The following is a 16,022-nucleotide window of genomic DNA, read 5'->3' as shown; positions in this document are numbered from 1 at the left end:
GTTCTCAGACAGGGTGGTTTCACTGCCAATCTCAAGAAATGTAAAGCAGCACAAACTGAGTTGCCTTACTTGGATTACATTGTAGGCATGGGGCAGATTAGACCAGTGACAGTAATGACTGATCAGGTGGTCTGATGGCCTTGGTCTCAAACTACGAGAGAGGTACAGCAATTTTTGGGGTTGGTAGTATGTTTGGTCCATTACAAAAAGAGCATAATGGCAATAGCAGGTGTTATAAGAACTGCCTTCTAGAAATACTACAGTTCTATTCTTTTTAGCAAGGGACTATTATTACACAAGAGAGAATTTAAAACATTTTATTTTTGAAAACCTGTTGACCAGAACAGCAAAAACATGCACTTTGAGATAACAAGGAACCACCTGACAATTTTTCAAGTATTTTTATGCAGTAACCTGGGCTGCAAGTGTGGGAAATGCTTCCATGTTTTGAACAGCCTAAATACCAAGAACTTAATTAGTTTTGTAATCAGAGGACGCACCCTTCCGCTGCAAGTATGATCAGCAAGGGTGGAAAAATTGCTCACACCAGTGGAATCAAACCAGTGGAAAAATTGCCCACACCCGTGGATATTAAAAGCACAAAAGAGTAGAACAACACATAAACATGAACTGCGAAAACCGTAAGAAGAAAAACAATGAAAAAATAGGGGTAAATGAAAAGTTCAGTCCCACTACTTTAAGAGTTGAATTACTCACCTCAACCTGATAAAAGTTATGAACAAAACCTAGGATAGCCAGCACTGTTAGAACCAAGCACAAAATTTGTATTCTGGAGAAAGTGGGCCACATGATCCTTTTCTCTCTCGTTCACTCACGTAAGATGCTGCCACATTGCCCATGCTCTGCAGGCACCAATGTCATTGTTACTTGGTTTCACAAAAGAAAAGTCACCAGGAGCCTTCTGCTGCATTGCACCTTCCTCTGCATATACATATCCTTCTCCAAAAACAGAGCTGAAAGAAAAGCAGATTGTGGAATGACAAGCATTATTTCTTAGCTGTGGCAGAAACACGTTCAAATATATATCACATTACAGTCAACCTTGCAACTTAATTTTAGAACTGGCTTGGCTAAAAATAAACAGATAATACGCCTCAAACTGGAGGCTTGTTTTGTGGATCCCTTTTCAAGGGGAGCAAATACCTTGTGACCTGAACTGAACTTGGGAAGAACATATTGATCATGAAAACATTCCTGCATTGGAGCCACATCCAACTCATCTTGCAGTGCCTTGGCACATATTATAATGGTTTGTTTCTTCTCTTAGAAGTAGGCCTTTCTGACATCATTTTATTTCTTCTATATGAATATATCAACATATAAAATACACATTGCTCCTAAGAACAAACACATGAGTAATGTGCCCAAGAACTTTGGTACAAAACAGAAAGTGGATACACAAACTTACCCCAGAGCAAACCATGACCACTTGCTGACTGTGGGATTCTATACAGTTTTCCCAAGCTCCCTGTCTCAAGGTGCCTCTATACTGTAGAAGTAATGCAGTCTGACATCGTACAGACAGACTACAAACCGAGGCACAACTCCGTCGCCCAGATGATTCATTGGAACTTATGTCACAAGTACCACCTGTCAGCAGTAAAGAACTGGTGGAATGATAAACATGCAAAGGTAGTGGAAAACGAATATGCAAAAAATACTGTGGGACTTTTGAAACCAGGCTGACAAAATTTTGGAACGCAATACACCAGACATCACGATTGTGGAAAAGAAAAAAGTTTGGATTATTGATGTCGCCATACTGGGTGACCGCCAAATTGATGAAAAACAACAGGAAAAATTCAACTGTTATCAGGACCTCAAAATCGAACTGCAAAGGCTCTGGCATAAGCTAGTACAGGTGGTCCCAGTAGTGATCGGCGCACTGGGTGCCGTGCCAAAAGATCTCAGCCAGCATTTGGAAACAATAAACATTGATAAAATCACGATCTTTCGACTGCAACAGGCCACCTTACTTGGATCTGCGTGCATCATTCAAAATGTATTATAATATTATTATTACTACCACTACTACTGCTATGGCTCAATGTTATGGAATTATAGTTGTAGTTTTACACGGTCTTCAGTCTTCTCTACCAAAGAGTCCTAATGCCTTAACAAACTACAACTGCCATGATTCCATAGCAATAATCCATAGCAATTAAAGTGGGTTCAAACTGCATTAATTCTACAGTATAGGCAACCAAAATTTCAGAACCACATCACCACCTCTGCAAGAATGCAAATATATACATTCCATTCAGGCACTCTGCCACACAACATTGTATCCCATTCCTCCACTACATCTCTCCCATCCCACAATGTTCCTGCAGTTCCACCTAGCACTTTCTACAATTGCCTCACTGCCCTGAACACTGCAAGGTCTCCCTGCAAGATCCCAAACTTTTCAAAACAAGACAGGCAAAACCAGGGTCTCTTTTCATTTCTTTTCTGGGAAGGGGGGCACTGTTTGGGCAGCTGCTGACCATTTTCATTCGTTATGAATGACTCTAGATCTACATGCTCTTGTTCTGCAGAAAAAGAGAGAACATGTGATTCGGATATTTTTAAAAATATATATATATGAGAGTTGAGCAGCAGAAGTAGTGCTTGTGGGAAAGCCAGTGGCCACAGGTGTTATACTAGACATCCCAAATCAAGGCTGAATTGGCTTGACTCCTTTGTTTCTCCCAGACTCCTTTTCTCTGGACATAATCACCCACACACTCTGACATATCATAAAATACTAACTAGAGCATTTTCTTGGAATCTACTCACTCTGCTAAGCAGTCTGTTAAGGTGTATCTTCTTACTGCCTGGGGGAATCCTTTGTTGAGAGGTGATTAGCTGTCCCTGATTATTTGTTGTCTGGAATTCCCCTGTTTTTGAATGTTGTTCTTTATTTACTATTGTGGTTTTACAATTTTTAATACTGGTAGCCAGATTTTGTTCATTTTCATGGTTTCTTCCTTCCTGTTTAAATTGTGGATTTCAATGGCTTCTGTATGTAGTCTGACATGGTGGTTGTTAGAGTGGTCCAGCATTTCCGTGTCCTCAAATAATATGCTGTGTCCAGGTTGGTTCATCAGGTGCTCTGCTATGGCTGACTTCTCTGGCTGAAGTAGTCAGCAGTGCCTTTCATGTTCCTTGATTCGTGTTTGGGTGCTTGAATCCTTTTTTGGCTAAAGCTCCTACAAATCCCTTTTTAGTATAGCCACTAGGAGGAAATGCTCTTATTTACACTTTTATATAACCCTCTGTCACACTTTCGCCTCCTCGGTTTGATTGATTTTCCATATAACCATTTCTTTTAAATCTGGTAAATATCCTGCAGTGCAAAAAGGCTGTATGTGAGCTATTATGCGGATTATATAAAGTGATTACAGTGATTATAATCCATTCTGAAAAATGATTCCATGTAATGAAGGGAACACAGATGCGAAAATAAATTTTATAAAGGAGGGAAAGGCTTGTCATGTAAAATTGGACTATTTTCTAAGGATAAATAATCAAAAGAGCATGTGTTCAGTGGATGTCAGAATAATATGCTCTCTGCTATGGGGATGTATAATGCTGATCTGGAAAGAATAATAACAGGAATCTAAAAGAGACTTCCTGTAATGGTTTCTGTTGTTTGAAATGTGGCTGGCATTTCTCCTCTACTTCCTCAAACCAAATAGCACAGTATTTATGCTTTATCTTGAAACTCACAAGATAGAAGGCCTGACATATCTTTGAGACTGGTCACAGGAGGATCTCCCTACTGGTTCTCTGCACACCATGACCTATTTTCTAAGGATTTCATAATCACAAAGCTGATGGTGTAGCTAACAAACCTCTATCGCTGCAGCAACCTTCTCTCAGTTTCTCTAAGTTTGTTGTGACATAATTATTGGAAATGAGGGTAAAATGAGGGCAATAATCCCCAAAATAAGAATTTTGCCACTCAATGCCTCCTTCATTCTTTCCCCAAAATCACTGAGGAGCGTGAGGTACTGAAAATCATTCATACCTAGAGCTCTCATGTTTTGCCACGCAGGAACACAAAATAAACGCACCATCGACATTCTACTTTAACTACAACTCCCAAACGTCAAGGTGTATTTTCCCCAAACTCCGCCAGTATTGACATTTTGGGCATATTGAGTATTTGTAGCAAGTTTGGTCCAGATCCATCATAATTTGAGTCCACAGTGCTCTCTGGTTGTGGGTGAACTACAATTACAAAACTCAAGGTCAATGCCCACCAAACCCTTCCAGTATTTACTATTGCTCATGGAAGAACTGTGTGCCAAGCTTGGTTCGATTCCATCGTTGGTGGAGTTTAGAATGCTCTTAGACTGTCGATGAACTATAAATCCCAGCAACTACAACTCCCAAATGACAAAATCATTCCCCCCAACCTCACCAGTATTCAAATGTGTGCGTATTGGGTATTTGTGCCAAATTTTGTCAAGTGAATGAAAATACACCCTCCATATCAGATATTTACATTACGATTCATAACAGTAGCAAAATTAGTTATGAAGTAGCAACAAAAATAATGTTATGGTTGGGGGTCACTACAACATGAAGAACTGTATTAAGGGGTCGCAGCATTAGGAAGGTTGATAACAAGGCATTACTGAAACCTGGTGGATGGGTCACATAATTGGAATATAGTAATAGAAATGTATGAGATATTTTAGAAAAATAGACCAAATGGGAAAGGAGGAGGAGGAGAATTATATATCAAGGATGTTTACAACTGTGATCCATGACTTAAATCCTGGAAGCCAGATTGAGAGCATCCAGGCAAAAATTAAAGGGGAAACAAACAGCAGAGATGTCTTGTCGAAAGCTTTCATGGCTGGAATCAGTGTTGTTGTGGGTTTTCCAGGCTGTATGGCCATGTTCCAGAAGCATTCTCTTCTGACGTTCGGCCACATCTATGGCAAGCTTTGTCTGAGGTTGTGAGGACTTTTGGAAACTAGGCAAGTGAGGATTATGTATCTGTGGAATGTCCAGGGTGGGAGAAAGAACTCTTGTCTGCGGCAGGTGTGAATGTTACAATTGGCCACCTTGATTAGCAGTGTATGGCCTTGCAGCTTCAAAGCCTGGCTGCTTCCTGCCTGGGGGAATCCTTTGTTGGGAGATGTTAGCTGGCCCTGATTGTTTCTTGTCTGGAATTCCCCTGTTTTTGAGTGTTGCTCTTTATTTACTGTCCTGATTTTAGAGTTTTTAAAATATTGGTAGCCTGTATTAAAAAGTAGGCTCTACAGGCCAATGGATACTCTACCACAGACATCAGAAGAGCTGCAAGACCAAGAACAAGCCACACAAGTAAAGACAAAGATCCACCCAAAGGAAAAGTGTTCTTAGCCTACATCAAGAAAACAACTGACCACATAAGGAAGCTGATGAAGAAACAAAATCTACAAACTATCTACAGACCCACTAAGGAAATCCAACAAATGCTACGTTCAGCAAAGGAAAAAGAGGGATCTTCTCATCTCTGCTGGAGTCTACCGTATACCATGCAGCTGTGGACAAGTCTACATAGGGACCACCAAACACAGCATTGCCCAAACACAAATCAAGGAACATGAAAGGCACTGCAGACTAATCCAAGTCAGCCATAGCAGAGCACCCGATGAACCAACCTGGACACAGCATATTATTTTAGGACACAGAAATGCTGGACCACTCTAATAACCACCATGTCAGGCTACACAGACAAGCCACTGAAATACATAAGCATGTGGACAATTTCAACAGAAAGGAGGAAAACATGAAAATGAACAAACCTGGTTATCAGTATTCTAAAGTTGGGACAGGAAATAACGAGCAACACTCAAAAAGCAAGGGAATTCCAGACAAGAAGCAATCAGGGCCAGCTAACACCTCCCAACAAAGGACCCCCCAGGCAGGAAGCAGCCAGGCTTTGAAGCTGCAAGGCTATTCAATACTAATCTAGGTGGCCAACTGAAACATTCACACTTGCCTCAAACAGACAAGAGTTCTTTCTCCTGCTCTAGCCATCCCACAAATACATAAACCTTACTTAATTTCCAACAGACCTTACAACCTCTGAGGATGCCTGCCATAGATGTGGGTGAAACGTCAGGAGAGAATGCTTTTAGAAACATGGCCATACAACCCGGAAAACTCACAGCAACTCAGCAGAGATGCCATTATGGGAGCCTACAATAGATCCCCGAAGCCAGATTGCGTTTCTGCAACAGATGACCACACATTCAAAAATAAAAGATGTATAATGGGAGTTTTAAACTATCTTATATTTGCTGAAAGTCCAATTCTGCCGAGAATACAAGGTCTAATAAATTCCTCACTTGCCAAGTATATTGTCTTGAATGTGGAGGAGGCAACAAGGGGATCTGCTATTTTAAATCTGATCTGATTAACCAGGGATGACTTGGTTAACAGGGTGAAAGTGACAGAATCCTTAGGTGGGAACCATTATATTCTTCCAAAGCATTTTATAAAGCAGAAATGCTCAGGCACCCATAGTCAGACATATTCTAGACCAACTCCCAGAAGCCCTAGCCAGCTTGTTCAGTGGTCAGGAATTCTGGGATTTGGAGGCCAAAACAATGGGGGGGGGGCAGTTTGAGGATGCCTGTTCTAGACTTTTAATAAAGCTGATTTCAGTAAATTTAGGAAAAGGCAAGGTGTGACCCTTCGGTCAGACAAAGAAGGGAGTTCATGATGGAAAGGAGTCTCTTAAAAGTGAGATATGGAAGACACAGCTTCAAATAGTTCCAATAAGGATGGGGAGATGAGAGGCATCTAAACAAACCAGAATGGAATCGGCAGAGAACTTTCAATTGAACTAAGATTTTAAAGGGACATGTACAAAAAAATGGAAAAAAAGGTTGTAGCAGCAGACAGCAGCCTGTCTGTTGGGACGCAAATGAGTCGCCCTCGGGCTGAGAAGGGCGGTATAGAAATATAGTAAATAAATAAATAATAAAAAATAGTTTCTATTGTAATTACATTAAGACACCAATACTAAGGTACTATTCTAACCTTAGTTGGGGTCATAGGGCAGATCATGCCTTATACCTACGTCATATGTTTGTTTATTGGTATCGATTCTGTCTAAAGTACAGAACACTTGGTTCCCTAATCTGATAATAATTATCTTATTCAGCGAAAACAAGTTGACCGGGTACTAACCATAGAGGTAAAATCAGGTTATATGGTAGAGTCTTGTTGCCAAGATTATGGCAACAAGAATGATTGACAACTGGGAAATAGAGGGAGAAAACGTAGAGGCAGTGACAGACTTTGTATTTCTAGGTGCAAAGATTACTGCAAACGCAGACTGCAGCCAGGAAATCAGGAGACGTTTACTTCTTGGGAGGAGAGCAATGTCCAATCTCGATAAGATAGTGAAGAGTAAAGACATCACACTGGCATCGAAGATCCGCATAGTTAAAGCAATGGTATTCCCCGTAGTCACCTACGGATGTGAGAGCTGGACTATAGGGAAGGCTGAGCAAAGGAAGATTTATTTATTTATTTATTGTCATGTCAGGAGTGACTTGAGAAACTGCAAGTCGCTTCTGGTGTTTGAGAATTGGCTGTCTGCAAGGACGTTGCCCAGGGGACGCCCGGATGTTTTTGATGTGTTACCATCCTTGTGGGAGGCTTCTCTCATGGCCCCGCATGGGGAGCTGGAGCTGATAGAGGGAGCTCATCCGCACTCTCCCCGGGAAGATAGATGCTTTTGAACTGTGGTGCTGGAGGAAAGTGCTGAGACTGCCTTGGACCATCAGAAGATTCAACCAGTCCATACTTCAAGAAATAAAGCCCGACTGCTCATTGGAGGGAAGGATAGTAGAGGCAAAGATGAAGTACTTTGGCCACATCATGAGAAGAAAGGAAAGCTTAGAGAAGACAATGATGCTGGGGAAAATGGTGTTGGGACTCATCCTGTGTGTGACCCTGTGTGTGAACTTGAGCCTGAGTCTCTGATTGTATTGCCTAATGCTGATAATATTGATGTAAATGTTGAAGGGCCTAGTTTGGATAGTGAGGCTGAAGTGATCAATGAGGACGAGGTTCAAGATGAAGACACTTTGGGCAGTAAAAATCTTACAGGCTTTGATTTAGAGGCTTCAAGAAAAAAGCCAAGTTCTCATGAGAAAGAAAATTCACTCCCTTCTCCTTCTGGCTCGAGCTTGCAAGATAACTTGACACCTGGTTGGGTCAATGATAACAGCCACAGTTTACAGATAAGCCAGAGCCGCAGGGAGACTCAATGTTTACTCAATGTTTACGTAGGTCTAAGAGAATTCGACAACTGAAACCAAAAATTAGAGTTAGCCGGAATCCGTTTCTGGGATTTAAGAGTGGCCGTGAGGGGGGATTTCCTCAGACCAAGCATCGATTCGTTCAAGTACAAAGCTCCAGGGTTTTCCAGTTTCCAGCAGCCTGGTCTCCAAGGGAATTTCTGGCTTCAAGTGAGATTTGGCAGGGGCTAATCTGTTCATGGATTTCTATTGAGAGTATTCTGGATTTTACTGCTTCGGATTTTCTGCAAGCTTTCTGGACATTGCTGTTTGCTGTTTCATTTTGACTTCTTTACCTTTGGACTTCTGTTTTATATTCATCATTCAATAAAAAGGGATTGTATTTTTCCTAAACCAAGGTATGGTGTGTTAATGACAAGAGGGCTCTTACGCTGGAGTGCAACAAATGGAAGGAAAAGGGAAGAGGGGCCGACCAAGGGCAAGATGGATGGATGGCATCCTTGAAGTGACTGGATTGGCCTTGAAGGAGCTGGGAGTGGTGACGGCCGACGGGGAGCTCTGGTGTGGGCTGGTCCATGAGGTCATGAAGAATTGGAAACGACTGGATGAATGAACAACAACAATGGTAGAGTCTCTGTATTAGTCTTGATAATTAGTCTTTAATCCCTTTTAGGAAATCTTTAAAGGCTGAAACCACAAAAGTATTCCAATAGCCAGCAGAAAGTAAGAAAATCAAAAGTGTAGACTGAATTCAGGCTTGCTAGAGAGATTAAAAACAATACAAGGCTCTTTTTGTTATGTCCTAAGCAAAAAGAACAACTAAAAAGAGAAAATGGTGAAAGTACAACAGAGAAAAAGCAGAACTACTCCAAAACAACAACAGTGCTCAATCTAGAAAAAAAGTGGAACAGGTTATATATAAGGGGTTGCCAGCAAGGCAACACTCCAAAAGAATTATGTCTACCAAATTTGCAAATTTATGGTTAATGGAACAGACAATTAAGACCCCTTCCACACAGCTTACTTTCTGCTGGCTATTGGAATACTTTTGTGGTTTCACCTTTTAAAGATTTCCTAAAAGGATTAAAGAAATCCCACATTATTTGCTCTAAACTAGGATACATGGCAGTGTGGACTCAGATAACCCAGTTCAAAGCAGATTTTGTGGATTATTCTGCCTTTATGGTCTGGATTATATGGCTGTGTGGAAGGGCCCTAAGTGGAATGCAACAAACAGCCACAGAGGAAGACTATGACAAACCCTCTCTGAACAGCTCTTATCAAGATAACCTCGTAACAGTTTTGCCTTAGGGTTGCCATAAGATGAAAATGACTTGAAGAGATATAACAATAACAAACAACAACACTATTAAAACTCAAAAAATCCTTGCTGAGCTTGAAGATTTCAAGTAGATCCAGATCCATTTTACATTTACTTTTTCAATAAGATCCATGATTGCAAAAGCCATTCTATCTGGCCGAAAGCCATTTGGAAATTCTGAAACGAAGGCCTAAAATTTCAGCAACGGCACCAAAAGGGTTTGCATTGTCAGGAAGGGAGCAAGAAGGACAAACTCAGTGAAAAAGAAAGCCTCTCTGTAACTTTAGCTTTGGACCAAGAGGTAAATTACAACCCTTTCCCTTCAGGGTAGTTGTGTTCAAAGTCCCAGCTCAACCATCAGATGCACACGACTGGTTTGGACAAGTCACTGCATCCTTTCATTTGTTATACTTTAAGTAAAAGTTTCCCCTTGACATTAAGTCTAGTCGTGTCCGACTCTGGGGTGGTGATGCTCATCTCTATTTCTAAGTCGAAGAGCTGGCATTGTTCATAGACACTTCCAAGGTCATGTGGTCAGCATGACTGCATGGAGCGCTGTTACCTTCCCGCCATAGTGGTACCTATTGATCTACTCACATTTGCATGTTTTCGAACTGTTAGGTTGGCAGAAGCTGGGGCTAACAGCGGGAGCTCACCCCGTTCCCCGGATCTGAACTGCCAACCTTTTGGTCAGCAAGTTCAGCAGCTCAGAGGTTTAATCCACTGCGCCACTGGGGGGATACATTAGGAAGTACCTAATATTGGTTGCATCTACAGTCTGAACTAATACAGTTTGACACCACTTCAACTGCCATGACTCAATGTTATAGAATCCTGGGGTTTGTAATTGGATACTCTTTGGCAGAGGAGGCTAAGGGCATTGTAAAACTACAACTCCCACAATTCCATAACATTGAGTTATGTCAAACTGCATTAATAATAATTCTACAGTGTAGATGCACCCAAGGATACTTTGGGGAAGTCACTGCATCCTTTTACCCCCTCCATTCTGTATCTGACCTGAAAACTGCAGGAGGAAAAAAAGCACCATTAGGAATCTATGATTAGATTATGAACAAGGAGAGATAAATTGGCTTGTAGGCTTCACAGTGCTTTAGTAATGGAAGTCACGGTGATGGGTGCATGGGCATGATTTTATTCTCTGTGGGTTGAGTTTCGGGTTTGTGTATGGGTTGTAATACGTTGTGTTGTGTTGTTTGGCTGTTATGGTGAACTATATTACTAAAAAAATTATATGATGATGATTATTATTATAATATAAACATTATGTAATATTTATACTACATATATACTATATACTAGCATAAAAACTATATTAATAATACAATTATAGCTGTTTTATGTCTTTATTTTGGTATTTAATTGTATTTGATTAGTATAATGCTATTATTATTTTGCATTATGTTCGATTACTGTAATGTCTTATACAATTATAAGTACTATATCAATATTACATAACAATATTTATACTATATTTATGCTATATAATATATTAATATAAATAACTATATTCATAAAACAATTATAGCTGTTTTATGTCTTTATTTTGATATTGAATTGTATTTGATTAGTATAATGCTGTTATTATTTTGTATTATGTTCTATTACTGTAATGTTTTATACAATTATTATAATTATTGTATAAATATTATATAACAATATTTATACTATATAATATATTGATATAAATAACTATATGAATAAAATAATTAAAGCTGTTTTATGACTTTATTTTGATATTTAATTGTATTTAATTAGTATAATGTTATTATTTTGCATTATGTTCTACTGCTGTAATGTTTTGCTATATGTTGGGCATTGAATGTTTGCTTCTGTATGTGTAAACTGCCCTGAGTCCCTTTAGGGCAGTCTAAAAATAAAGTTTATTAGAAACTTTAAAAAGCACAAATTAGGGAAGAAGTGAGGATTAATTGTAATGATTTATGTTACAATTGTTTTTAATTGCCCTATACTTGTCTCGTGATGTTTTGTGTTGATGTTGTTCACTGCTTTGAGTCGCCTGAAGTCTAAGAAAAGCGGTATATAAGTAAAGTAAATAATAATAATAATAATAATAATAATAAATTAATTAAAAGGAAGAGATGAGCATCAAAAACTAACCTGGACTTCTAATCTCATCTAAAAATATAGTTTATTATACACTAAAAAAAGAGGACAAATTAGGGAAGAAGTGAGGATTAATTGTAATTAATGAAAAGGAAGAGATGAGCATCAAAAACTAACCTAGCCTTCTAATCTCATCTAAAAATATAGTTTATTATACACTAAAAAAATGACAAATTAGGGAAGAAGTGAGGATTAATTGTAATCAATGAAAAGGAAGAGATGAGCATCAAAAATTAACCTAGCTTTCTAATGTCATCTAAAAATATAGTTTATTATACACTAAAAATGACAAATTAGGGAAGAAGTGAGGATTAATTGTAATTAATGAAAAGGGGGAGATGAGCATCAAAAACTAACCTGGACTTCTAATCTCATCTAAAAATATAGTTTATTATACACTAAAAAAATGACAAATTAGGGAAGAAGTGAGGATTAATTGTAATCAATGAAAAGGAAGAGATGAGCATCAAAAATTAACCTAGCTTTCTAATGTCATCTAAAAATATAGTTTATTATACACTAAAAATGACAAATTAGGGAAGAAGTGAGGATTAATTGTAATTAATGAAAAGGGGGAGATGAGCATCAAAAACTAACCTGGACTTCTAATCTCATCTAAAAATATAGTTTATTATACACTAAAAAAAGAGGACAAATTAGGGAAGAAGTGAGGATTAATTGTAATTAATGGAAAGGGGGAGATGAGCATCAAACATTAACCTAGCCTTCTAATCAAAAGCAATCTCAGCAAAATAATAATAGCAAAATAAATCTTTTAAAAATAATGCTGCAGCCCATGAGATCAAGACAGAATCTCATCAATTCCTTCTGCAACACTCACACCATGCAATCTCTGCGTCAAATCTTATACAGCTTCTAAATCACAGGAATTAAGACCCTTGCACCCAATGGGGAATAGGAACAAGCTCCCAGCAAGACCCCCAACTCACCCCACTCAGAGGCCCAGGATTTCCAGCCGTGCCCAGCCTGCCTTTGCCTTCCTCTCTCCCTCCCAGAGGCAAAAGGAGACAGCAGAGGCGCAGCCCCCTCCCTCTCGCGCTGGCCTCGCCCACCTCCCCTCGCTCAGCGCTCTTCTTCTCTGATTGGCTGCTTTCCCATGGAGGGGCGGGCTCCCAATAGCGAGATGGACGAGACCACCCCGAATTAAGGGGGGGGCGGGGGCTCGGGAGGAACTGCTGCTCCCCTTTCGCCTCTTGGCTCGCTCCTTCCATTGGGCGCAACTATCAGCCCAAGCATCAGTGCGCCTGGGTGGTTCCTCGGCATCCTTGACTTGCCATAGGGTTGCCTTGGGCGGTGGCTTCTCGTTCTGTGTTGCTCTTGCAGAGACAGGATGCGTCAAGACAATTTAGCTTCTGGCACTGCAAAACATGCAGAAGATAATGTCACATTTGTGTCCGTGTGATAGGCTTGTCAGACCACAGGGTTGTTGTAGGTTTTCCAGGCTAGAAGCATTCTCTCCTGACGTTTCGCCTGCATCTGTGGCAGGCATCCTCAGAGGTTGTGAGGTCTGTTGGAAACTAGGAAAATGGGGTTTATATATCTGTGGAAAGTCCAGGGTGGGAGAAAGAACTCTTGTCTGTTGGAGGCAAGTATGAATGATGCAATTGACCAGCTTGATTAGCATTGAACAGCCTTGCAGCTTCAAAGCTTGTCTGCTTCTGGTCCTGCATGGTTGGTGGGGAAAAGAGAGAGGGGGCCTTCTCGGTGGTGGTCCCCGGCCTTTGGAACGCATCTCCCTTTACGAACCAGCACAAACTTTAAGATCTTCCAGGGAGGCCCTCCTTTTGCTCCCTCCACTGTCACAAGCATGGTTGGTGGGGACGAGAGAGAGGGCCTTCTCGGTGGTGGTCCCCGGCCTTTGGAACGCATCTCCCTTTATGAACCAGCACAAACTTTAAGATCTTCCAGGGAGGCCCTCCTTTTGCTCCCTCCACTGTCACAAGCATGGTTGGTGGGGATGAGAGAGAGGGCCTTCTCAGTGGTGGCCCCCCGCCTCTGGAACGCATCTCCCTTTATGAACCGGCACAAACTTTAAGGTCTTCCAGGGAGGCCCTCCTTTTGCTCCCTCTACTGTCACAAGCATGGTTGGTGGGGACGAGAGAGAGGGCCTTCTCGGTGGTGGTCCCCGGCCTTTGGAACGCATCTCCCTTTATGAACCAGCACAAACTTTAAGATCTTCCAGGGAGGCCCTCCTTTTGCTCCCTCCACTGTCACAAGCATGGTTGGTGGGGATGAGAGAGAGGGCCTTCTCAGTGGTGGCCCCCCGCCTCTGGAATGCATCTCCCTTTATGAACCGGCACAAACTTTAAGGTCTTCCAGGGAGGCCCTCCTTTTGCTCCCTCTACTGTCACAAGCATGGTTGGTGGGGACGAGAGAGAGGGCCTTCTCAGTGGTGGTCCCCGGCCTTTGGAACGCATCTCCCTTTATGAACCAGCACAAACTTTAAGATCTTCCAGGGAGGCCCTCCTTTTGCTCCCTCCACTGTCACAAGCATGGTTGGTGGGGATGAGAGAGAGGGCCTTCTCAGTGGTGGCCCCCCGCCTCTGGAACGCATCTCCCTTTATGAACCGGCACAAACTTTAAGGTCTTCCAGGGAGGCCCTCCTTTTGCTCCCTCCACTGTCACAAGCACGATTGGTGGGGATGAGAGGGCCTTCTAGGTGGTGGTCCGCCACCTCTGGAACGCATCTCCCCTTATGAACTGGCACAAACTTTAAGATCTTCCAGGGAGGCCCTCCTTTTGCTCCCTCCATTGTCACAAGCATGGTTGGTGGGGACGAGAGAGAGGGCCTTCTTGGTGGTGGCCCCCCGCCTCTGGAACACATCTCCCTTTATGAACCGGCACAAACGTTAAGATCTTCCAGGGAGGCCCTCCTTTTGTTCCCTCCACTGTCACAAGCATGGTTGGTGGGGATGAGAGAGAGGGCCTTCTCAGTGGTGGCCCCCCGCCTCTGGAACGCCCTTCCTGGAGAAATAAGACAGACCCCATCCCTCTCCTCCTTTCATAAGAGCCTGAAGATCTGGTGGTTTAAACAAGCCTTTGAGAACGACTAGTTCTAGCTCTGCCCCAGATACTGTTGAAATTGGACATATCTTTTTCTACCAATTACCCAGGTCACTTTCTTCTATTAGGCCCTGGAAATGTACAGCCATAGACTCTCCCTAATTTCCTGGGCCCTCTAAAATCGCACTAGCCCGGCCTTTTAAACTGCCTTAAACAGGCAGGATTATTTTAAACTTATGTTCTATTGTGGTTTTTAATGCTTATACTGTCTTGTTAATTTTATGTTTATGCTGTTTTCTTTGTATGTATTGATTGTGTTATTGGAAACCACTCTGAGTCCCCTTGGGGAGATAGGGCGGTATATAAATAAAGGTTTGTTGTTGTTGTTGGGGATATCCTTTGTTGGGAGGTGTTAGCTGGCCCTGATGAAACCATAAAAATGAACAAAATCTAGCTAGCAGTATTACAAAACTCTAAAATTATAACAGTAAATAAAGAACAACACTCAAACACAAGGGAACTCCAGACAAGAAACCATCAGGGACAGCTAATCACCTTTCAACAAAGGATTCCCCCAGGCCAGGCATGTAGCCAGGGAAAGGCTTGAGGAGCTTCTCAGGGTGGTCCGCGAGAAGGCCTTACTGGTACATTATTTAAACTGTTATGTTTATTCATATCATGATATGATCACCATGCTCAATATATCCCATATGCATGGGGGTATTGGGACAATGATACAAAAGGTTTGCTAAGGTAGATCCCCAGCCCCCCACTCCAAATCAAAGTCAGCTCCCGCCCCAAATCAAAATCCTGGCTACGAGCCTGCCCCAGGCAGTAAGAAGCCACACCTTGAAACTGCTAGGCCATTCAATGCTAATCAAGGTGGCCAATTGAAACAGTCACACCTACCTCCAACAAACAAGAGTTCTTTCACAGAGATATAAACCCCATTTTCCTAGTTTCTAACAGACCTCACAACCTCTGAGGATGCCTGCTCTAGATGCAGGTGAAATGTCAGGAGAGAATGCTTCTGGAACATGGCCACACAGCCCTAAAAACCTACAACAACCTAGTGATTCCGGCCATGAAAGCCTTCGACAATACGTTGCAAGGTCTGTTGGAAACTAGGAAAATTGGGTTTATATATCTGTGGAAAGTTCAGGGTGGGAGAAAGAACTCTTGTCTGTTGGACAACAGAAAGGAAGAAACCATGAAAATGGACAAAATCTGGCTACCAGGATTTAAAAAAC

The 16,022-nt window shown here is 41.5% G+C and overlaps 1 protein-coding gene and 1 long non-coding RNA gene across 4 annotated transcripts in view; one reads left to right on the top strand and one right to left on the bottom strand.

The window, feature by feature from the left end:
- NXPE3 (neurexophilin and PC-esterase domain family member 3) overlaps nucleotides 1-12,834 on the bottom strand; it is a 34,730-nt gene extending 21,896 nt beyond the window's left edge. The window contains exons 1-2 of one of the 2 annotated variants that reach the window (XM_067466637.1): nucleotides 12,699-12,834; nucleotides 718-974 (exon numbers count right to left, since the gene is read on the bottom strand). In XM_067466637.1, coding sequence (XP_067322738.1) covers nucleotides 718-810 — 93 coding nt within the window. In that variant the 5' untranslated portion in view covers nucleotides 811-974; nucleotides 12,699-12,834. The remainder of the gene's footprint in view (nucleotides 1-717; nucleotides 975-12,698) is intronic. The other variant, XM_060770689.2, reaches the window with a different exon arrangement.
- The window catches only part of LOC132772019 (uncharacterized), a 28,660-nt gene continuing 21,526 nt past the window's right edge, over nucleotides 8,889-16,022 (top strand). For both annotated transcript variants that reach the window (XR_009631137.2, XR_010909631.1), the window contains exon 1: nucleotides 8,889-8,904. This is a non-coding gene — a long non-coding RNA (uncharacterized lncRNA). The remainder of the gene's footprint in view (nucleotides 8,905-16,022) is intronic.

This window comes from Anolis sagrei, chromosome 3, assembly GCF_037176765.1.
Source record: "Anolis sagrei isolate rAnoSag1 chromosome 3, rAnoSag1.mat, whole genome shotgun sequence".
In the NCBI taxonomy this organism is placed as follows: Eukaryota; Metazoa; Chordata; class Lepidosauria; order Squamata; family Dactyloidae; genus Anolis; species Anolis sagrei.
The sequence above is the reverse complement of the archived record's forward strand: the minus strand, read 5'-3'. Positions and strand labels throughout refer to the sequence as shown.